Source organism: Anomaloglossus baeobatrachus, chromosome 4 (assembly GCF_048569485.1).
Source record: "Anomaloglossus baeobatrachus isolate aAnoBae1 chromosome 4, aAnoBae1.hap1, whole genome shotgun sequence".
Classification (NCBI taxonomy): Eukaryota; Metazoa; Chordata; class Amphibia; order Anura; family Aromobatidae; genus Anomaloglossus; species Anomaloglossus baeobatrachus.
Window position 1 is genome coordinate 330,015,067 of NC_134356.1, and position 23,910 is coordinate 330,038,976.

Below are 23,910 nucleotides of genomic sequence, written 5' to 3' on the forward strand. Positions count from 1 at the left end.
AGTGTTGTGTTAATCTTGGGTTAGAGAAAGGCAGGGGAGTCAGTGCTCCTTATGTCTCTGCAGCAGCCATTTTGTACATGAAGAGTAAACGCTCCATAACTCAGATCTCGGAGTAGGAGAGAACAGGGTTGATTAGGAATAGTGGTTTTAAATTAAAATTGCATAGTCTGTTTTACTATGGTGGGCTGGAAGGTTGCTGTACATAACAAATAATTAAGTACTGTATATTGAAATAAAATGCATTATTTAAAGGGAACCAACCAGCAGGATTTTAATATATAAAGTAAAGCCAGTGCTATACTGGCACTAGGATGCTGAATGTAAGCATTCTGTTCAGAGATTGTATGTTTTATTTCAATATTATGTGCAAGTAAATTTCCAGCAATGCACTACTATTTGATTGACAGGTGCTACAGGAAGGGAATATGGTGGTCGGGTCTTACTATCTATTCCCACCCCTGTCTGTCTGCCTGCACTAGAATTAAAATGACAGGAGGAGGAAGGACAAGCTGGCAGACAGGGGTGGGAATAAATAGCAAGACTCGACCCACATATTCCCTTCCTGTTGCACTTGTCAATCAAATAGCAGTGCATTGCTGGAACTTTACTTGCACATATTTCTGAAATACCACATCCAATCTCACAACAAAAGGTATGGTTCCATTCAGCATCCTAGCTCCAGTATAGCACTGGCTTTACTTTATATATGAAAATACTGATGGCTGGTTCCCTTTAACTTCTCATTAGCAAACAGTTGTTTTCAAGTACTAACAATAGTGTATCATGTTGGATGACCTGTGCCACATGTACAAACACAATGAAGCATGATGCATGAGCACATCTATAGAACTATGCATCATACAGTAACTCGTCGGCCCTGCAGCCATTGTCTAACCCAGTTATTCTTGAAGCTTGCATGGATGAGATCAGTCAGGACCTACTATATGGACAAGAGTACTTAATATTGAGTTGATTTAAAGAATCAGCTTCATAAATAGTTTTCAAGTATTTGGAGTATTAGGATTTCAATGTTGAAAAGTAGCACTAGAACAATCTAGGGTACAAATCCAATTCAGAACAAAACCAGGTTCACAATAGTTAGCATTCAAACATTGCAGCACTTCTCCGATATGTAAAAAATGATGCCCTTATACATATTAGAGGGGTGCTGCCATTTATTTACTCTCTCTCTCATATATTTATATATATACAGTTAGGTCCAGAAATATTTGGACAGTGACACAAGTTTTGTTATTTTAGCTGTTTACAAAAACATGTTCAGAAATACAATTCTATATATAATATGGGCTGAAAGTGCACACTCCCAGCTGCAATATGAGAGTTTTCACATCCAAATCGGAGAAAGGGTTTAGGAATCATAGCTCTGTAATGCATAGCCTCCTCTTTTTAAAGGGACCAAAAGTAATTGGACAAGGGACTCTAAGGGCTGCAATTAACTTTGAAGGCGTCTCCCTCGTTAACCTGTAATCAATGAAGTAGTTAAAAGGTCTGGGGTTGATTACAGGTGTGTGGTTTTGCATTTGGAAGCTGTTGCTTTGACCAGACAACATGCGGTCTAAGGAACTCTCAATTGAGGTGAAGCAGAACATCCTGAGGCTGAAAAAAAAGAAAAAATCCATCAGAGAGATAGCAGACATGCTTGGAGTAGCAAAATCAACAGTCGGGTACATTCTGAGAAAAAAGGAATTGACTGGTGAGCTTGGGAACTCAAAAAGGCCTGGGCGTCCACAGATGACAACAGTGGTGGATGATCGCCGCATACTTTCTTTGGTGAAGAAGAATCCGTTCACAACATCAACTGAAGTCCAGAACACTCTCAGTAAAGTAGGTGTATCTGTCTCTAAGTCAACAGTAAAGAGAAGACTCCATGAAAGTAAATACAAAGGGTTCACATCTAGATGCAAATCATTCATCAATTCCAAAAATAGACAGGCCAGAGTTAAATTTGCTGAAAAACACCTCATGAAGCCAGCTCAGTTCTGGAAAAGTATTCTATGGACAGATGAGACAAAGATCAACCTGTACCAGAATGATGGGAAGAAAAAAGTTTGGAGAAGAAAGGGAACGGCACATGATCCAAGGCACACCACATCCTCTGTAAAACATGGTGGAGGCAATGTGATGGCATGGGCATGCATGGCTTTCAATGGCACTGGGTCACTTGTGTTTATTGATGACATAACAGCAGACAAGAGTAGCCGGATGAATTCTGAAGTGTCCCGGGATATACTTTCAGCCCAGATTCAGCCAAATGCCGCAAAGTTGATCGGACGGCGCTTCATAGTACAGATGGACAATGACCCCAAGCATACAGCCAAAGCTACCCAGGAGTTCATGAGTGCAAAAAAGTGAAACATTCTGCAATGGCCAAGTCAATCACCAGATCTTAACCCAATTGAGCATGCATTTCACTTGCTCAAATCCAGACTTAAGACTGAAAGACCCACAAACAAGCAAGACCTGAAGGCTGCGGCTGTAAACGCCTGGCAAAGCATTAAGAAGGAGGAAACCCAGCGTTTGGTGATGTCCATGGGTTCCAGACTTAAGGCAGTGATTGCCTCCAAAGGATTTGCAACAAAATATTGAAAATAAAAATATTTTGTTTGGGTTTGGTTTATTTGTCCAATTACTTTTGACCTCCTAAAATGTGGAGTGTTTGTAAAGAAATGTGTACAATTCCTACAATTTCTATCAGATATTTTTGTTCAAACCTTCAAATTAAACATTACAATCTGCACTTGAATTCTGTTGTAGAGGTTTCATTTCAAATCCAATGTGGTGGCATGCAGAGCCCAACTCGCGAAAATTGTGTCACTGTCCAAATATTTCTGGACCTAACTGTATATATGTGGTATATATATATATATATATATATATATATATATGTGTACACAAGTATCATATCTACTTCACAATGTTAGAGTAGCATGAGCAAGAAGCTGCCCGTACCACTGGCTTCATGACCAAATCAATCATGCCGAGCTGTTAGTGTATCAGGAAAGAAGATTGGAGGCCACTGGCAACTATACATTCTGCCACCCTACACAATAATTCCAGATGTAGGACCGGTGTGACGCTTCCTCATGAAGTCCTGTTTATTGCATTTTCCATGTGGTCTTCACAGATTTAAAGGAGAGTGCATCGTGATCCAATCTGTTCTTCAAGTGAAATTACACATCACATAAAAAGTCTAAAGGGTACTTTACACGCTGCGATATCGGTACCGATATCGATAGCGAGCGTACCCGCCCCCGTCGGTTGTGCGACACGGGCAAATCCCTGCCCATGGCGCACAACATCGGTTACATCCTTCACACTACTTAACTGCCTAGCGACGTCTCTGTGACCGGCGAACCGCCTCCTTTCTAAGAGGGTGGTTCATTCGGCGTCATAGTGACGTCACTAAGTGGCTGCCCAATAGCATAGGAGGGGCGGAGATGAGCGGGCCAAACATCCCGCCCACCTCCTTCCTTCCTCATTGCCGGCGGGATGCTGGTACAGTGAGTTTCCTCGTTCCTGCGATGTCACACATAGCGATGTGTGCTGCCGCAGGAACGACGAACAACCTCGCTACTCACCTGACAAAGATTTTTGGTGTTGGAGCGACCTCTCCAATACCAACGATTTTTACCTCTTTTGCGATCGTTTTAGGTCGCTCCTAGCTGTCACACGGTGCAATGTCACTAACAACGCCGGATGTGCGTCACAAACACCGTGACCCCGACGATATATCGTTAGCGATGTCGCAGCATGTAAAGCACCCTTTAAGGTGACAGCTTCTAAACAACCATCAGAAGGCATTTGCACGTCATTGGGCTTTTAGCCAGACTCCCAGCTACTTATGTTCCAGTGACCTCAATTCACCTCTTTCAAAGGCTATCATGGTGTAGCGCAGGATGTCAATGGAGACAGTGATGGAGGTGTATACTTTTTAGGGAAGAGTCACGCTTTTGTCTTGGATTCATTGATAGCCGTAGATTTGTCTGAAAACCACATATGCATCGCAATGAAAAGATCTTTAAGAGGGAACTTGATAGTATACCAGGAGCTTGTTATCAACATGACCATACCAGGCTACTAATGCTACTGTAAACAGTCTGTGTGGCCTAATGCTACCATGGCCTCCAACACATCCGGATTTGTCTTTCATCAAGCTTATCTGAGACGTCATTGGTCTCCAATTTCAAAGGGAGCTGCCAGCACTGGATCTGATTTGCGTGCCCAAGTGCATTCAGCATGGCAAGACATTCATTGGACAACCATTAATAACCTTATTAACAGTATGTCAAGGTGTATAAATGCATGTACGTCTGTAAGTGACCCTCCTACTGAATGCTGGATAAATTGAGATGTTCTGAAAATTTTGAGAGAAACAGAAGAGAGACGAGGAGAGTGAGAAGAGATGGAAGAGATAGGAGAGAGTATAGATTTTAAGTGAATAGTTTGCATACTAACTTATGCAATGTTTGCTGATATTAAAAACATATTTCATGTTTTATTTTAGAACCCAACAGTGAAAGATCTCATAGGATTTGGTCTACAGGTTGCTAAAGGGATGGAATACTTAGCAAGCAAAAAGTTTGTTCACAGAGATCTAGCAGCAAGGAATTGCATGTAAGTATAAAAAATAAGTCCACTATTTTCTACATAAACGATAATATGCTATTTTCTTTAGGAAATGTGACTATACATTACTTAGGTCCATTGTAGTTCACACCAAATCTGCAAAGCTGAGGAGATGTAAATCAGATATCTAGTATCTAATGGAAGTGTCCATGCCTGTCTACAGGTGGAGAAGGACTTTATCCTATTGGCCTCCTAACTAGTTGATGCTTCTGCATGTGTCCATGTTAGTCTGCTACCATAGAATATTACACACCGCATATTTATCTAGGGTCAGTGGTCTTCAAAGACCGGACTATGCAGCAGGACATTAAGCCATCACTGTTAATGCCAATGCTCCAGTTCCACCCATATTCAGATCCTTGCATGATACTACTACATAAAGCTCAATGTGGGCAATACATTTTAAGGGAACATGAGATGACCTAAGGTTTACCATAGTAATTCTTTATGATAGTATGCCACACATTAACATTCCATATTATATAAAGTGCTGGACATCCCCTCTAAAGACCTTAAATAATTGTCCACTATTCGAACAACCCCTTCTCAATTGCCATATCCCCCCTTATAAAACAACAATAGCCTATACTCACCTAGAGTGCAGGTGTCGTTACAGCGATCACTGCACTGACTCTCCTAGGGCTCAAGTGATATTATATCACACGCAAGCCCTTCATGCAATTAGCACCCGCTTTATTGTCAGTTCCTTCAGACGTAACTGATTGAAGGGAGTCAAGAGAGCAGCAGCAGCAGCTCTCACTTCTTCATGGTGTCAGGGCTTACGGTAATTCTCTATGGCTGCATTCACTTAGCATTTGCCACTATGTTCAGTTGCTCTATTGGGGCTTTTGTCTGAAACCCCGCAAAACAGGACTAGGGTGTAGTCAACTATATCTTGCTGCCCACTTACAATAGGCATACTAGGGATATAAGGCCGAGGGTGATGTATGACTGAGCACAGTATAACTCTATTTCCATCCTTATAGTTCATGCCCCTGCAGCACATACCCCCAAATCCCTTTTTGTGAGGGTTTAGATATAACCACCAATGGAGCCACCAAACATTATGGCAAATGCTATGTGAACCCAGCCGAACAGAAAAGTGACAGAACAATGTTATTAAATGCTTCTAATTTTCAAAAATAGATTTTCCCACTCTCAGATGAATTACATTGTAGACTATTACATCAGGTTTAAGGGTACGATCACACTAGTGTATAAACAATCGGTCCCATTTTCATCCATAAAAGTAGGACAATACTTTCTCACTTCTCATCCGTGTAATTTCCATGTGCTGTCCATATGCAATCTGGGTTTTTTTTCATCAGCTATTATCCATTAACAATCATTTACAGAACCATTTATAGTGTCCTATGCTATAGAATGATAATGTATCCGGAAAAAAACAGATGGCACTAGAATGGTCCGTGAGGCATTCGTTTTATTGCTCACACCCATAGACTTGATAAGTGAGTCTCGTCCGATTTACGCGTCCACTCATAGCCGAACACAGCTGAGAAAAAAACGGCAGCTCAGCACAGACTCATTCAACATCGGACTGGCTACCGGAGGAATCTCCAGTAATGCCAGGCCTGGATTCAGGTACCTGCACTGCACTCCAGAGCTCTCACCTGAACTCCGGAGATCAGCCCGGCCTGTCCGCAGCTGTCATTAACTGAACCGCAAGCGCCGGAAAATCAATCACTTGGCGCTCGCGGTACAGTCTAGGCTGCACTCCGGAGCTCAGGTGAGAGCTCCGGAGTGCAATGCAGGTACCTGAATCCAGGCCTGACATTACTGGAGATTCCTCCGGTAGCCAATCCGACGCTGGACTCATTGAATGACATTGGTGTGAGTGCAATCCCTTTTTTTCATGCATTGCACTTGTCCGAGTTATACACTAGCGTGAGCAAACCCTTAAACACAGAAAGACTGAGAAGTGAATATTTGGGTTGGTCTACTCTGAGCACAACTCTTTTTCATAGCCTTTTTGTCCAGAAGATCAGACCAAAATAGACATGCATTCCTATTAATTCAGGCATAGCAAGGGCTGCTATCATAGCTCTGTGTGTCAATTTTGATCCCAAAGGGACAATAGTTCTTCCCGGAAATATGAATGCTTCTAAAATTGGATATTCACGCAAACAAAGCAAATTACTTTTATGGAAAAATTAGATGGTGATATTTTAGAAATTTTAGTGAAGTCTTAAATGCTGGTTTTACCCTTCTGGCATTAGAAAACCTTAATCTATTTACTGTATTTTGCAGAGTATAAGATGCAACGTATCAGGAGACACACATAGGTTTTAGAGTAGGAAAGTAGGGGGGGCGCATTGAAGCAAAAAATGTGGTCATGAAACACTGTTATGGGGAAGATCTGCTGCTGACACTGTGATGGGGGTAATGTCACCCAATTCTGTACTAATGTTCCCCATCCTGGGCCCCTTACAAGTATATGTGTTCCCATCCTTGATGTATATGTCCTACATCCTGGTATGTATTTTCCCCATCATGGTATATATACATGGCCTTCATCCTGGGCCCATCTTGGTATATATGATCTCCATCCTGGTATATATGATATTATTTTTGGGCTCATCCTTTTATATATAGCCCTCATCCTGGTATATATGTCCCCTATCCTTGTATATGTGACCCCTTCATGTGCCCATCCTGGTATATGTCCATAATCCTAGTATATACTGTATGTCCCCCATCCTGGTATATATGATCCCCATTATAATAATAATAATCTTTTATGTCTATAGCACCAACATATTCCGCAGTGCATCACAATTCAGAGGTTCTTATAGAAACAAGCATAAGTAACAGTTATAGAAGATACAATAATTCAATCAAGAATAAAGACAACCCTGCTTGTAAGAGCTTACAAATCTACAATGGAGTGGGAGGGGGATAACACAAATTTCAAGTGCTTATTTACAACACCATCATGGACCCATCCTGGTGAATTTGCCTCTCATTATGCCACACACATAAAAAAATAAACGATTATACTCACTATCACTCTGCTCCCCCGATGTGTGGTGTCCTCTTCTGATGACTTCAGAGTGTAAGCGGCGCAGCACATGATATCAATCACATGTGCCCACAGTTACATGCTGACGTCGGCTGCCGCAATATTCACTACTAACCACACCATGGATTATGGGCATCGGGAGGAGAGAATATATATTCTCTTTAATAACCTACACAAGTGATTGCCCAGCTGCTGCAGGAAGCCAGCAGCTAGGTTATCACGTGTGCTGCTATTAAAGAGGATGAATATTTACTGCTCCCCACACAGATAATTCTGGCCACTTTTCGGCGCTGGCTTCAGTGCCGAAAGATGGGAAGGATTATGGGCTTGTGGAGCAGTAAATATATATAGTCTTTATATTAGCGGACACAATTAGCACCAGTGTCAGCTCTTGCCTTCTGTGACCCTGCTCCTGCCTCCTGTGACTGCCTCCTCCACCAGTGCTCCCCTCCCACAGCCACAGCCAAGTATATACGGACTACAAGAGAACCCCGACTTTCCTCCAAAATTTGGAGGAAAAAACTGCGTCTTAAAGTCCACAAAATACGATCGATACCTGTGAATCATTGAATGTGGTGCATCACCAGTAAAAATAACATAAAACATGACTGTCGAGAAATATTACAGTTGCAATCATGACCCAACAGAAAGAGGAATAGAGAGAAATATAGAATAGATAGATACATAGATAGATAGATAATAAAACATGTAATGCTTACTGCAGATTTGGTAATTCTGCATCGCCCGTCTGTCCTTACCGCAATGTTTCCTACCATTCCAGACGGCCCCTCCTTTATCGTTGTATTCGTAATTCTCAGATGATTGATGCCATATCTGAGTCATTTCTCATTTCAGACTTGTAGCCATAAAATCCACATTTAATTAAAGGCAGGTCATTGTACTTAAAAAGTCTTTAAATTTACTATGACATAATGATTTTAACGCCATAGTGCTGTAAATTAAAGTTAAAATGAATAGGTCGGAGGGCAAACAGGAGAAGTCTATGCAGCAGCAGTGTGACCTAATCTATAATGTAGAGAACAATACATTAGAAGTGTTACATTGCTTTTACTGTGACCTGGAAGAACATGTTACTAAATAGACATACATTAGAAGAGCACAAGAGTTTCCACTTTTGGTTGATGGCCACACATGTTGCAGAATTCATTTGTAAGTTTAGAGGGTTTTTGTTTTTTGTTATTTTTTCAAATACTACTCTAACTACAGTACGTACAGTATATGTGAAAGCAAAAATAGTAGACTTTATGTGAGCTTACAAAAAGTTCTTATTTATATGAGAATGCTCATCAGATGACACCACCATAGTTTAGACATGGTTATTTTTCATTTTCAGTATCTTGCCTATTATTAAATACATCATTGTTTTGATGGTGTTACTAAGATATGCCCTCAAATAACAACTGGGGCTTCCAACCTCTGGGAACGACCACCAATCCTGAGAATATGATAATGTGGTCAAATTTTCTACTAAGCAATATGGCCGGGAGCGCCATTGTGAAGGGAATACTCAGGTGGGGAATGCAGACCTAAAACACAGAGGTGGCCACTTTACTCTTAGGATCGATGGGGTTCCCAGAGGTTGGACCCCACCAATCACAAGATGATGACGTATCCTACTAACATACCTTTTATTAGATATTATCATTCTTTTGGTCATTCGGGATATGAATTCCTCTAAGGAATGAATATAAACAGGGTCGGACTGGGCTGTCTGGGGCCCACCAGGGGAATTGACTCCAGGGGCCCACCCTACAGCTAAATATACTGTAAATACCTGTTAGCGTTAGCCCCATTATTGTGTTGCTTTGACTGTATAACACAGGCGGCTCCTGCACATCTATATTGCGCACCATAACTGGGATGTACAATTATAGAAGTTTGCAGTAATGGGGTCTTTGGTGAAAACAAGTTATCACCGATCTACAAGTTAGGTTGGTGATAACTTATTGATCGGTGGAACCAGACCAATGGAAACCGCACCAATCAGAAGATTGGGGAACTTTTTGCAGCGGCAGGTGGGGTGTGTGACCGCAGCTCCATTAATCTTTTTTGGGGCAGCCAGATAAAAACAATGGCAGCGCTCACAACCACTGAGGGAATGAATGGGTCAGTGGTCGAGTCGGACACGAGCTCCAGAGTAATGGAGATAAAAGCTGCACAGTTTGCCGATCGGTGCAGGCCCCAGCAGTCGGACCCCCACTGATGAATAAGTTATCACTTATCCTAAAGGCCGCTTTACACACTGCGATATTAGTACCGATATCGCCAGTGTGCGTACCCGCCCCCATCGGATGTGCGACCCGTCACACGGACTTACCTTTCCTGCGACGTCGCTGTGACCGGCGAACCGCCTCCTTTCTAAGAGGGTGGTTCGTTCAGCGTCACAGCGACGTCACAGCAGCGTCACTGAACCGCCGCCCAATAGAAGCGGAGGGGTGGAGATGAGCGGGACGTAACATCCCGCCCACCTTCTTCCTTCCGCATTGTGGCCGGGACGCAGGTAAGGTTCCTCGTTCCTGGGGTGTCACATGGAGCGATGTGTGCTGCCGCAGGAACGAGGAACAACTTCGTTACTGCTGCATTGACGATATTTGAGAATGGACCCCAGGTCACCGATGAGCAATTTTGCACGTTTTTGCGAAAATACAAAATCGCTCATAGGTGTCACACGCAACGGGATCGCTAAAGCGAACGGATGTGCGTCACAAATTCCGTGACCCCAACGAGATCGCTTGAGCGATGTCGTAGCGTGTAAAGCCCGCTTTAGGCCATGTTCACACTTTCAGTATTTGTTCAGTATCTTACATGAGTATTTGTAGCCAAAACCAGGAGTGGGTGAAAATTACAGAAGTAGTGCTCGAGTTTCTATGATACTTTTTCTCTGATTTTACCACTCCTGGTTTTGGCTAGAAATACTGAGGTAAAAAACTCACTAAAATACTCAGCATGTGCACGTGGCCTTAGAAAAGGTGATTACTTGTTTTGACCGGAGAACCTCTGTAAGTGCATATTTGCTGCAATGTAATAATCACGGGACAGGGAGGGGTTAAATTTTAAAGTATTTAATCTCTACTGGAAATAATCTCCCCCTTATAAAGAGAAAAAGTGAACTCCATACACACCGCAAACCACTATACCAAAACCAATAATACCATATACAAGGGAGAACTACCACCACACCATAACCAGACCACAAATTACCACCAAACAGTGACCAAATACAACCGCATACAAGGGAGAAATACCGCCACATTTTGACCAGACTGCAAAGTGACAGAATAATATCACATACAAGGGAGAAATACCGCTACACTATGACCAGATAACATACTACCAACACATCATGATCAAAATAAACTACATAAAAGAGAGTAATACCACCACACCATAATTAGACCACATAGTAACCGAAAATTACCACCACATATAAGGGAGAAATACCGCAACACTATGACCAGACCACATAATGACTGAATATAACTACATACAAGAGAGTAATACCGCCACACCATAATCAGACCACATAGTGACCGAATACAACCACATACAAGGGAGAAATACCGTGACACTATAACCATACCACATATTTGACCAAATAATACCCCACATGAGACAAATATCAGTACAACATGACCAGATGACATATTACTACCACACAAGGACATATAATATTACAATAATGATCATGAATAAAAACTACAATGCTAATAACAGTAATATTATCATCAGTGACATAATGCAGAGGAGCTCTGTATATAGTGTATAGGTAATACAGTGCTCACCAGTGACATTATACACAGGAACTGTGTATACAGTGTATCCACCTGACATATCCATCAATGTCAATGGCTGCTCACTTTCCCCAGTGCCACGTTCTCGTTCCCTGGGAGTAATCCTAGACTCTGATCTTTCTTTCAAGCCACACACCCAAGCCCTCTTCACCTCCTGCCGCCTCCAACTCAAAAATATTTCCCGGATCCGTACATTCCTTTCCCAAGAAGCTGCAAAAACCCTAGCACATGCCCTTATTATCTCCCGCCTGGATTATTGCAACCTCCTGCTCTGTGGCCTCCCTCCTAACAGTCTTGCACCCCTACAATCTATTCTAAACTATGCTGCCCGGCTAATCCACCTGTCCCCCCACTACTCCCTGACCTCTCCTCTCTGCCAATCCCTTCACTGGCTTCCGATTGCCCAACGACTCCAGTTCAAAACACTAACCATGACATACAAAGCCATCCACAACCTGTCTCCTCCCTACATCTGTGACCTAGTCTCCCGGTACTTACCTGCACGTAACCTTCGATCGTCACAAGATCTCCTCCTCTGCTCCCCTCTCATCTTCTCTTCCCACCATCGCATCCAAGATTTCTCCCGTACCTCCCCCATACTCTGGAATGCTCTGCCTCAACACATCAGACTCTCGCCTACCTTGGCAAGCTTCAAAAGGAACCTGGAGACCCACCTCTTCCAACAAGCCTACAACCTGCCGTAACCCTCAGTCTGAAACAGCGCCGCACTATCAGCTCTACCCTAACCTACTGTATCCTCACCTATCCCTTGTAGACTGTGAGGCCTCGCGGGCAGGGACCTCTATCCTCCTGTACCTGTCTGTGTCTTGTATTGTTTATGATTATTGTACTTGTCCCATTATGTACACCCCTTTCACATATAAAGCGCCATGGAATTGATGGCGCTATAATAATAAATAATATTAATAATAATATAGTATGTGTATGTGTACATGTAATACACTGACTTACCAGTGACATCTCTAGTTCAAGTTATTCATCTTCGCTTTTTCTCTTTATCTGACACTGTTCGCCATCACTTCTTCCTGCCATGACGTGACTCTGCAGAAAATAACAGTCACCTATAGCTGATCACTCCCAGAGCATATTCCTCACTATTTCCCCATTCTACACTATGTCAGACTCTTGTTCCCCCATTGGAGACAGTATCCTCAAAATTAAGTTATATTTCATCAGTAATAATAATGTCCCCTAATTTTCCCCTACAGTAATTATGCCCCATGTGCCACCATAAACTAATAATGTATGTCCCCCATTCTGGCCTCATATAGTAATTATGTCCCTCATCCTGCCCCTTTTATTTAATGTCTGGGGAAACAAGTGGAATGAGAATGGGTTGTTAATTTCTTCCTGCACAAAATATCCCCCCACACACTGCTCCTTTCCAAAATAGCCCCACAAAGTGCCCCTTTCCATAATGTCCCCCCAAAATTTGCCCTTTCTATAATATCTCCCCCATACTACATCCCTGTATAAATCCCCCCCCCCACTCCTCATTATACTATGCTGCCTTTCACAATTTCCTTCCTAGATGCCTCATAATGTCCCCCATTGCCCTATAATGTCACAATTTCTTTCATAATGTCCTCCACTGACCTATAATGTCCCAATTTGCTTCAGGCCCCCTTCACACGCACGTTTCTCCGGTACGTGCTAGGTCCGTGCCCGCATGTACCGGAGACACGGGCACACGTTAACCCATTAAAATCAATGGGTTTATGTGCATACACGTGTGCAGCCATTGGCCCGTGCCTCCGTGTGGAGCATACGTTTGTCCATGTGCTCCACACAGATGCATGTCCGTTTTTCACCGGCAGCACGGGTGTCACACGGCCGCACCCGTACCATACAGATGTAGTGTGGATGCGGTCCCGTGTGACATGCGCCGGAGAAAACTCACGTGTCTGAGAAAAAAATAACAAACCTTTACTCACCTTCTCCAGCCCTGCAGTCTCTGCCGCTGCTGTCACTTGCTTCCGACCGCCGCTCATTATGCTCATTTAATATGCACTTCACTGCAGCGGAAGCAGCAGCAGCAGGGAGTCGGCAGGACCAGAGACCGAAGATCAGCACCAAGGACAGCGACGCAATGGATAGGTGAGTTGAAAGTTCTCGTTCTCCGTGTGTTATCACGGATAACACACGGAGAACACACGTAGTGCCATAAACACGGCACACGGAGGGGCAAATGCACCTTTGACATATCCGTGAAACACGTGCGTGATTTTCACAGACGTGTGAAGGGGGCCTCATAATGTCCCCCACTGCCCTATTATGTCCCCCACTGCCCTATAATGTCCCCCACTGCCCTATTATGTCGCCCACTGCCCTATCATGTCCCCCACTGCCCTATAATGTCCCAATTTGCTTCATAATGCCCCCCACTGCTCTATAATGTCCCAAGTTGCTTCATAATATCCCCCACGGCCCTATAATGTCCCCCACTGACCTATAATGTCCCCCACTGCCCCATTATGTCCCCCACTGCCCTATAATATCCTCCACTGCCCTATAATGTCCCCCACTGCCCCATTATGTCCCCCACTGCCCCATTATGTCCCCAACTGCCTTATAATGTCCCCCACTGCCCTATAATGTCCCCCACTGCCCTTTTATGTCTCATACTGCCCTATTATGTCCCCCACTGCCCTATTATGTTCCCCACTGCCCTATTATGTTCCCCACTGCCCTATTATGTCTTCCACTGCTCTATTATGTCCCCCACTGCCCTATTATGTCCCACACTGCCCTATAATGTCTTCCACTGCCCTATCATGTCCCCCACTGCCCTATAATGTCCCCCAGTCCCCCACTGACCCATAATATGCTCCATAAAGTCCTCCACATTTTCTGAATGCCCCTTGTAAAATAACACCGCTCCTCCCCCACCACAGCCATGTAAAATTATTGTACATGTCCTCTTCGGCTCCTCTGGAGTGCTTACCTGTGCCTGCGTGTCCTCCTCCTCTTCATCTCTGCAGCTGCGGCCCCGGTGATGACGGCATGTCGGTGCGAGCCTGCGGAGCTCTTCAGTCTTGGTCCTCTTCCTCTGCAGCCCTGGCCCCGGTGATGATGGTATATTGCGGTGCGGGGCGCTGCTCTGCCTCCTGTCGCTGGCCGCATTGTACAAATGTATGCGCGCCTGAAAGACGCGCCTACATTTGAATAGCGGCACGGTCTCCAGGTCCTGCACACCTCATCTGTGCAGGCCTGGGAAGTCCCGCAGTGCAGCATTAGGACCTTTGGTAAGTCACATGACACACATGGGATGTCAGTGAAGGTCCTTCTGCAACTGCGGAAACTTCAGTGATCGTACAAAACTTATACGATCACTGAAGTTTATGATTGAAAGGTTGGGGGCCCATCAGAGGGTGGGGGTCCTGGATGAGCAGCCCAGTCTGCCCAACCAATAAATGCCAGCCCTGAAAAACAGGTGGCCCTACGGCCCTGTACAGCCACCCCGCACTATATAAGGCACGGGGGCCCACTGAGGGCCCGGGGCCTGCCGGGGGATTTTTCGCTGCCCTGGTGGGCCAGTCCGACCCTGAATATAAATATACTCTGCTGGACACTACAAACAGCATATTACTTGTAGTTTACTTTCCCTTTATTGAAAAAGCCATCAAGATAAACATTCACTGCTAAAGACAGTTTGATTCTTTTGACCCCAAAAAACATAGGGTCATCCAGACTCCTGACCCTGTGTGAAGCATCATTGTTTTTTAAGATATTCCAAAGCTATTCTTAGTTTTATTACCGGAAAGAACACTATCAATTTCCCATCTGATACATTCCACACGTGTACTTTAATCAAGAAGATAAATGTTAATATGTTTCTAAGTTCCCCTACTTCATGCTAAATTATAAATGGATTTCCTGTGTCATATTTCTCCTTTTTCATTACCGTTTATACTCACAATTGGTCACTTTTCATCTGCCTGATCTTAGGCATTAATAGCAATAAGTAAGATTCCAGCAAAAAACTTTTGGAAATTCATTCTAACATTAAACAGTAACATATTTATTTTGTAATTTTAAAACTAAAAACACTATAAGTGATCACACAAGTAATATGTGGCCAGATCTGAGGCAGTAAAACAATATTTAAAATGCTGAAGAAACAATCTATTATATAATACTGCACTGTAAAAATAAAGAAGCAAAACCTGCTATTATACAGACCTCCCATTTGTTCTCTTTACGTACTGTATTTTGTGCTGCCATGTAAAATCACAGCACACAGATATTGGGCAGCAAGAGAACAGTCAATGTGGGTGTGTTAAGTAGAGTTGAGCGCGGTTCGTGGTTCGAGGTTCTCCAGTTCGCGGCTCGAGTGATTTTGGGGGCTGTTCTAGATAGAACTAGAACTCGAGCTTTTTGCTAAAGCTCGATAGTTCTAGATACGTTCGAGAACGGTTCTAGCAGCAAAAAGACCAACTAATTCCTAGCTGGCTTTCCGCTGTAATAGTGTAAGTCACTCTGTGACTCACACTATTATGAAATTTCAGTGTATAGTGTGCGGGAACAGCGCATTCAGATCACTGCTGTATGGATAATGGCGATCGCCATTTTTTTTTTTTTCCTTGTCTTCCTTCCCTAAGCGCGCGCATGTAGAGGGGCGGGCCAGCATGTGGACTTTTAGCCAGAGAAGCAACGGCATGTGTGATAGGATGTCCATGTCACATGTCCCTGCATTATAAAACCGGACATTTTCCTCCAGCACGCCATTATCTGCCTTCTGCGTCCTTGGTGTCAGTCATCACTGGCGCAGCTCCTATCGCCGATACTGCTGTGTACGCTCCATACACAGCGCTGTACAGCATAGGGATAGCACTTTCTATCAGTCCTTTTAAGGGCTCATACCGGCAGGGTCAGAGCCATAGGTGACAGGTCCGTGAAAACAGAGTTTAGCAGCTACACAAGATGACAGCGTCTGTGTAGCTAAGATCAGTGATTTCCTCGCTGCATTTCCCCATTAGGAGGGATAGAAAGGCAGGCTTCCTTTCCTCTACCCAGAGAACCACAACCCTGCCACTGTACCCTCCTGCCCTTTGCACACTCAAACTCATTGTTACTAAGCCATTATACTAGCAAACACTGAGTGAACTTAGTGGCATCCTAAACATGGCTGTTGGACTTCTGTATCGTCCCACAAGTGCAAAGATATTTGCAGCACCTCTGCCTGCATTGCACACTCAAACTCATTGTTACTAAGCCATTATACTAGCAAACACTGAGTGAACTTAGTGGCATCCTAAACGTGGCTGTTGGACTTCTGTATCGTCCCACAAGTGCAAAGATATTTGCAGCACCTCTACCTGCATTGCACACTCAAACTCATTGTTACTAAGCCACTATACTAGCAAACACTGAGTGAACTTAGTGGCATCCTAAACGTGGCTGTTGGACTTCTGTATCGTCCCACAAGTGCAAAGATATTTGCAGCACCTCTACCTGCATTGCACACTCAAACTCATTGTTACTAAGCCATTATACTAGCAAACACTGAGTGAACTTAGTGGCATTCTAAACGTGGCTGTTGGACTTCTGTATCATCCCACAAGTGCAAAGATATTTGCAGCACCTCTGCCTGCATTGCACACTCAAACTCATTGTTACTAAGCCATTATACTAGCAAACACTGAGTGAACTTAGTGGCATCCTAAACGTGGCTGTTGGACTTCTGTATCGTCCCACTAGTGCAAAGATATTTGCAGCACGTCTGCCTGCATTGCACACTCAAACTCATTGTTACTAAGCCATTATACTAGCAAACACTGAGTGAACTTAGTGGCATCCTAAACGTGGCTGTTGGACTTCTGTATCGTCCCACAAGTGCAAAGATATTTGCAGCACCTCTGCCTGCATTGCACACTCAAACTCATTGTTACTAAGCCATTATACTAGCAAACACTGAGTGAACTTAGTGGCATCCTAAATGTGGCTTTTGGACTTCTGTATCGTCCCACTAGTGCAAAGATATTTACAGCACGTCTGCCTGCATTGCACACTCAAACTAATTGTTACTAAGCCATTATACTAGCAAACACTGAGTGAACTTAGTGGCATCATAAAAGTGGCTGTTGGACATCTGTATCGTCCCACAAGTGCAAAGATATTTGCAGCACGTCTGCCTGCATTGCACACTCAAACTCATTGTTACTAAGCCATTTTACTGGCAAACACTGAGTGAACTTAGTGGCATCCTAAACGTGGCTGTTGGACTTCTGTATCGTCCCACAAGTGCAAAGATATTTGCAGCACCTCTGCCTGCATTGCACACTCAAACTCATTGTTACTAAGCCATTATACTAGCAAACACTGAGTGAACTTAGTGGCATCCTAAATGTGGCTGTTGGACTTCTGTATCGTCCCACTAGTGCAAAGATATTTGCAGCACGTCTGCCTGCATTGCACACTCAAACTCATTGTTACTAAGCCATTATACTAGCAAACACTGAGTGAACTTAGTAGCATCCTGAACGTGGCTCTTCGACTTTTGTATCGTCCCACAAGTGCAAAGATATTTGCAGCACCTCTGCCTGCATTGCACACTCAAACTCATTGTTACTAAGCCATTATACTAGCAAACACTGAGTGAACTTAGTGGCATCCTAAACGTGGCTGTTGGACTTCTGTATCGTCCCACAAGTGCAAAGATATTTGCAGCACCTCTGCCTGCATTGCACACTCAAACTCATTGTTACTAAGCCATTATACTAGCAAACACTGAGTGAACTTAGTGGCATCCTAAACGTGGCTGTTGGACTTCTGTATCGTCCCACTAGTGCAAAGATATTTACAGCACGTCTGCCTGCATTGCACACTCAAACTCATAGTTACTAAGCCATTATACTAGCAAACACTGAGTGAACTTAGTGGCATCCTAAATGTGGCTGTTGGACTTCTGTATCGTCCCACTAGTGCAAAGATATTTGCAGCACGTCTGCCTGCATTGCACACTCAAACTCATTGTTACTAAGCCATTATACTAGCAAACACTGAGTGAACTTAGTGGCATCCTAAACGTGGCTGTTGGACTTCTGTATCGTCCCACAAGTGCAAAGATATTTGCAGCACCTCTGCCTGCATTGCACACTCAAACTCATTGTTACTAAGCCATTATACTAGCAAACACTGAGTGAACTTAGTGGCATCCTAAACGTGGCTTTTGGACTTCTGTATCGTCCCACAAGTGCAAAGATATTTGCAGCGCCTCTGCCTGCATTGCACACTCAAACTCATTGTTACTAAGCCATTATACTAGCAAACACTGAGTGAACTTAGTGGCATCCTAAACGTGGCTGTTGGACTTCTGTATCGTCCCACAAGTGCAAAGATATTTGCAGCACCTCTGCCTGCATTGCACACTCAAACTCATTGTTACTAAGCCACTATACTAGCAAACACTGAGTGAACTTAGTGGCATCCTAAACGTGGCTGTTGGACTTCTGTATCGTCCCACAAGTGCAAAGATATTTGCAGCACCTCTACCTGCATTGCACACTCAAACTCATTGTTACTAAGCCATTATACTAGCAAACACTGAGTGAACTTAGTGGCATTCTAAACGTGGCTGTTGGACTTCTGTATCGTCCCACAAGTGCAAAGATATTTGCAGCACCTCTGCCTGCATTGCACACTCAAACTCATTGTTACTAAGCCATTATACTAGCAAACACTGAGTGAACTTAGTGGCATCCTAAACGTGGCTGTTGGACTTCTGTATCGTCCCACTAGTGCAAAGATATTTGCAGCACGTCTGCCTGCATTGCACACTCAAACTCATTGTTACTAAGCCATTATACTAGCAAACACTGAGTGAACTTAGTGGCTTCCTAAACGTGGCTGTTGGACTTCTGTATCGTCCCACAAGTGCAAAGATATTTGCAGCACCTCTGCCTGCATTGCACACTCAAACTCATTGTTACTAAGCCATTATACTAGCAAACACTGAGTGAACTTAGTGGCATCCTAAATGTGGCTTTTGGACTTCTGTATCGTCCCACTAGTGCAAAGATATTTACAGCACGTCTGCCTGCATTGCACACTCAAACTAATTGTTACTAAGCCATTATACTAGCAAACACTGAGTGAACTTAGTGGCATCATAAAAGTGGCTGTTGGACATCTGTATCGTCCCACAAGTGCAAAGATATTTGCAGCACGTCTGCCTGCATTGCACACTCAAACTCATTGTTACTAAGCCATTTTACTGGCAAACACTGAGTGAACTTAGTGGCATCCTAAACGTGGCTGTTGGACTTCTGTATCGTCCCACAAGTGCAAAGATATTTGCAGCACCTCTGCCTGCATTGCACACTCAAACTCATTGTTACTAAGCCATTATACTAGCAAACACTGAGTGAACTTAGTGGCATCCTAAATGTGGCTGTTGGACTTCTGTATCGTCCCACTAGTGCAAAGATATTTGCAGCACGTCTGCCTGCATTGCACACTCAAACTCATTGTTACTAAGCCATTATACTAGCAAACACTGAGTGAACTTAGTGGCATCCTGAACGTGGCTCTTCGACTTTTGTATCGTCCCACAAGTGCAAAGATATTTGCAGCACCTCTGCCTGCATTGCACACTCAAACTCATTGTTACTAAGCCATTATGCTAGCAAACACTGAGTGAACTTAGTGGCATCCTAAATGTGGCTGTTGGACTTCTGTATCGTCCCACTAGTGCAAAGATATTTGCAGCACATCTGCCTGCATTGCACACTCAAACTCATTGTTACTAAGCCATTATACTAGCAAACACTGCTGCCAGTTTAAGGGCCGTAGTTGCATTGTCAGTGATAATTATTGTTGTTTATTCTGCTGTTAATAAAGATAGACCACCGCTGCAATCTACACCACCTCTCAATTTTTACTACCACATTTTAAGTGCACAATCTTGTCGCAATCAAAATGAGTGGCAAAATGACAGATGCTGGTGGAAAGGGTAAGAGGCGTGTTGGAAAAGGAAAAAAAGGGTTTGTCCGTGGGGAAGGTGGCAAAGCTCCATTAACATCTGCTGAAGATAGACCATCTTCCAGCAAAAGTAAGATGTCTACTACTTACCGTGGACAATCCGATGTGCTCCCTTTTTTACGGACACGGGCAACTGGAACAAAGGTAGATGATGGCCAAAAAAGGAAAATGCTTGAATGGATCTCAAGTGGTCCAACAAGTGCCCTCTCCGCCACCTCAACTACCGCATCCAAAAAACACCAGTCCTCTGAGTTGTCATCCCATTCAAACTTGCTTTCCCCCAGCTCTGAAGTCTCCATCCGCCCTGCACAGTATGGTGGAACTGAGATGGCTGAGTCTGCAGAGCTGTTCAGTCACACTATAGCCTGGGAATCAGAGGTCTGCTCCCAAGCTACAGTGAGTACAGACCTGGAAATGGTCTGCAGTGATGCCCAGAACCTTTGTGACTCTGATTCAGGCCGTAAGGACCAAGTTTCTGAGCATAATGTTGACCCTTTTTCACCAACTGTAACACCTGTTGTTATAGACAATGAGGAACATACTGATGACGATGAGACGCAGATACCAGATTGGGATGACAACTTAAATATTCAGTCACGGCAAGAAGAGGCTCGGTCTGAGGGTGAGGAGAGTGCAAACACAACAATTGATGAGGAAGTTCTAGATCCCACCTACTGTCAACCCACAGTCAGGCACTCGAGGAGGTCAACAGAGATGGTGGAGGAGGATGCAACTGATGACGAAGTTACCTTGCGCCTTCCTGGACAGAGTCGGAGTACTGGTAGCACGTCTACAACTGCATCCTCAGCCACCACTCTGCCTCTGAGCACTAGTCGGGGTGGATCAACAGGTCGCATGCCCTCTAAGCCTTGCCTAGCCTGGTCCTTTTTTGACATAGCAAAAGATCGCCCAAATTATGTGATCTGTAAAATTTGTCAATTTGACAACTTCTTCCATGAATCGTTACATGAATAAATATCATATGTCCCGGTGGGAAGCTCACCGTGCTGCAATGCGGCCTAGCGGAGCGAACCATCCACCGCCTGCCCCTTCTAGTGCATCCGCGCGCTCTTCATCTTCTAGGACTGTGGGGACAGCTGTCACACCTGGTTTTCCACGCACAACTTCCACCACTGTAACCGCAACAGGCAGATTGCTTGGTAGGTCATCAGTTGGTTTGAAAGGGGAAACAAGTGCGTGTGTACAGCTCTCTCAGACATCGATAGCACCAACGTTGGATGAAGTCAACATCATGTCTACGCCTGCACTTTCCTCACAAAGCTGCATTTTTCCAGGGACACCCTACTCAACACCGTCTACACACAGCAGCCAGATCTCTGTCCCTCAGATGTGGACAAATAAAAGGCCATTTCCTGCGACCCATGACAAAGCTAAGAGGTTGACTTTATCCCTCTGTAAGCTCTTGGCTACCGAAATGCTGCCTTTCCGCCTGGTGGACACACAGGATTTTAGAGACCTTATGTCTGTCGCTGTGCCCCAGTACCAGATGCCCAGTCGCCACTACTTCTCTAAGAAAGGTGTGCCTGCGCTACACCAGCATGTCACACACAACATCACCGCTTCCTTGAGAAACTCTGTGTGTCAACGGGTGCATTTCACCACCGATACTTGGACCAGTAAGCATGGACAGGGACGTTACATGTCGCTGACTGGGCACTGGGTAACTATGGTGATAGATGGTGAAGGGTCTGCTGCACAAGTCTTGCCATCCCCACGACTTGTGTGTCAATCCTCTGTCTGTCCAAGTTCCGCCACTGCTTCTGCCTCCTCCACCTCATCTGGGTCCTTCACCTCCGCCCCAAGCCTGCCTGGTCAGGCCACCAGCGTTCTCACTGCGCAGAAGGAATCACGCACCCCTCATTACTATGCTGGCAGCAGAGCGCAACGGCATCAGGCGGTCTTTAGCTTGACAGGTCTTGGGAATAAGAGTCACACAGCGGCTGAGTTGTGGGCAGCTCTGGAGACTGAGTTTGGTAAATGGTTGTCTCCACTCAACCTGCAGCCTGGTAAGGCCGTGTGCGACAATGCTGCAAACCTGGGTGCGGCCCTTCGCCTGGGCAAGGTGACACACGTACCTTGTATGGCTCACGTGTTGAACCTTGTTGTCCAGCAATTTTTAACACACTATCCCGGCCTAGATGGCCTTCTGACCAGGGCATGAAAACTGTCTGCTCACTTCCGCCGTTCAACCGCTGCAGCTGAGTGACTTGCATCGCTCCAGAAGTCTTTCGGTCTGCCGGTTCATCGCCTGAAATGCGATGTGGCGACACGCTGGAATTCGACTCTCCACATGTTACAGCGACTGTGGCAGCACCGCCGAGCCCTGGTGCAATACGTCATGACGTATAGCCTGGGCCAACGAGATGCAGAGGTGGGGAAGATCACCCTGATGGAGTGGTCTCAGATCAAGGACCTATGCATCCTTCTGCACAGTTTCGACATGGCGACGAATATGTTTAGCGCTGACAATGCCATTATCAGCATGACAATTCCAGTCATTTACATGCTGGAGCACACGCTAAACACTATTCGGAGTCAGGGGGTGGGACAACAGGAAGGGGAGGAACTACAGGAGGATTCATATGCGCAAGGGACAACAACATCACCAAGGTCCAGACGTTCATCATCACCAGCGCGGCAGGCATGGGACCATGGGGGACAGGGATCAACAAGGGCGCATGGTAGCAGGCGAAATGTTGAGGAAGGTGCAGGAGAACATGAAGAAATGGATGACGAACTGTCCATGGACATGGAAGATTCAGCGGATGAGGGAGACCTTGGTCAAATTTCAGTTGAAAGAGGTTGGGGGGAGATGTCAGAGGAAGAAAGAATGGTTAGCACCTCTATGCCACAAACACAGCATGGACTTGGTCCGCATGGCTGCGCAAGACACATGAGCGCCTTCTTGCTGCACTACCTCCAACATGACCCTCGTATTGTCAAAATTAGAAGTGATGATGACTACTGGCTTGCCACACTATTAGATCCCCGGTACAAGTCCAAATTTTGTGACATAATTCCAGCCATAGAAAGGGACGCACGTATGCAGGAGTATCAGCAGAAGCTGTTACTCGATCGTAGCTCGTCTTTTCCACCAAACAACAGTGCAGGTGCAGGGAGTGAATCTCCCAGTTGTAACTTGACAAACATGGGACGGTCTCGTCATCTTCAACAGTCTACCCGTACCAGTAGCACCGTATCTGGTGCTGGTAACAGCAATTTTATGGAATCTTTTCATAATTTTTTTAGACCGTCCTTTGTAAGGCCACCAGAAACAACAAGTCTGACACATAGTCAACGGCTGGAGAGGATGATACAGGAGTATCTCCAAATGAACATTGATGCCATGACTTTGCAAATGGAGCCTTGCTCATTTTGGGCTTCAAA

At 44.6% G+C, this 23,910-nt stretch overlaps 1 protein-coding gene across 1 annotated transcript in view; it reads left to right on the top strand.

The window, feature by feature from the left end:
- Nucleotides 1–23,910, top strand: part of MET (MET proto-oncogene, receptor tyrosine kinase) — a 213,239-nt gene that overhangs the window by 170,841 nt on the left and 18,488 nt on the right. Inside the window, exon 18 of the mRNA XM_075345034.1 lies at nucleotides 4,526–4,635. Within this exon, the coding sequence (XP_075201149.1) occupies nucleotides 4,526–4,635 (110 nt within the window). The remainder of the gene's footprint in view (nucleotides 1–4,525; nucleotides 4,636–23,910) is intronic.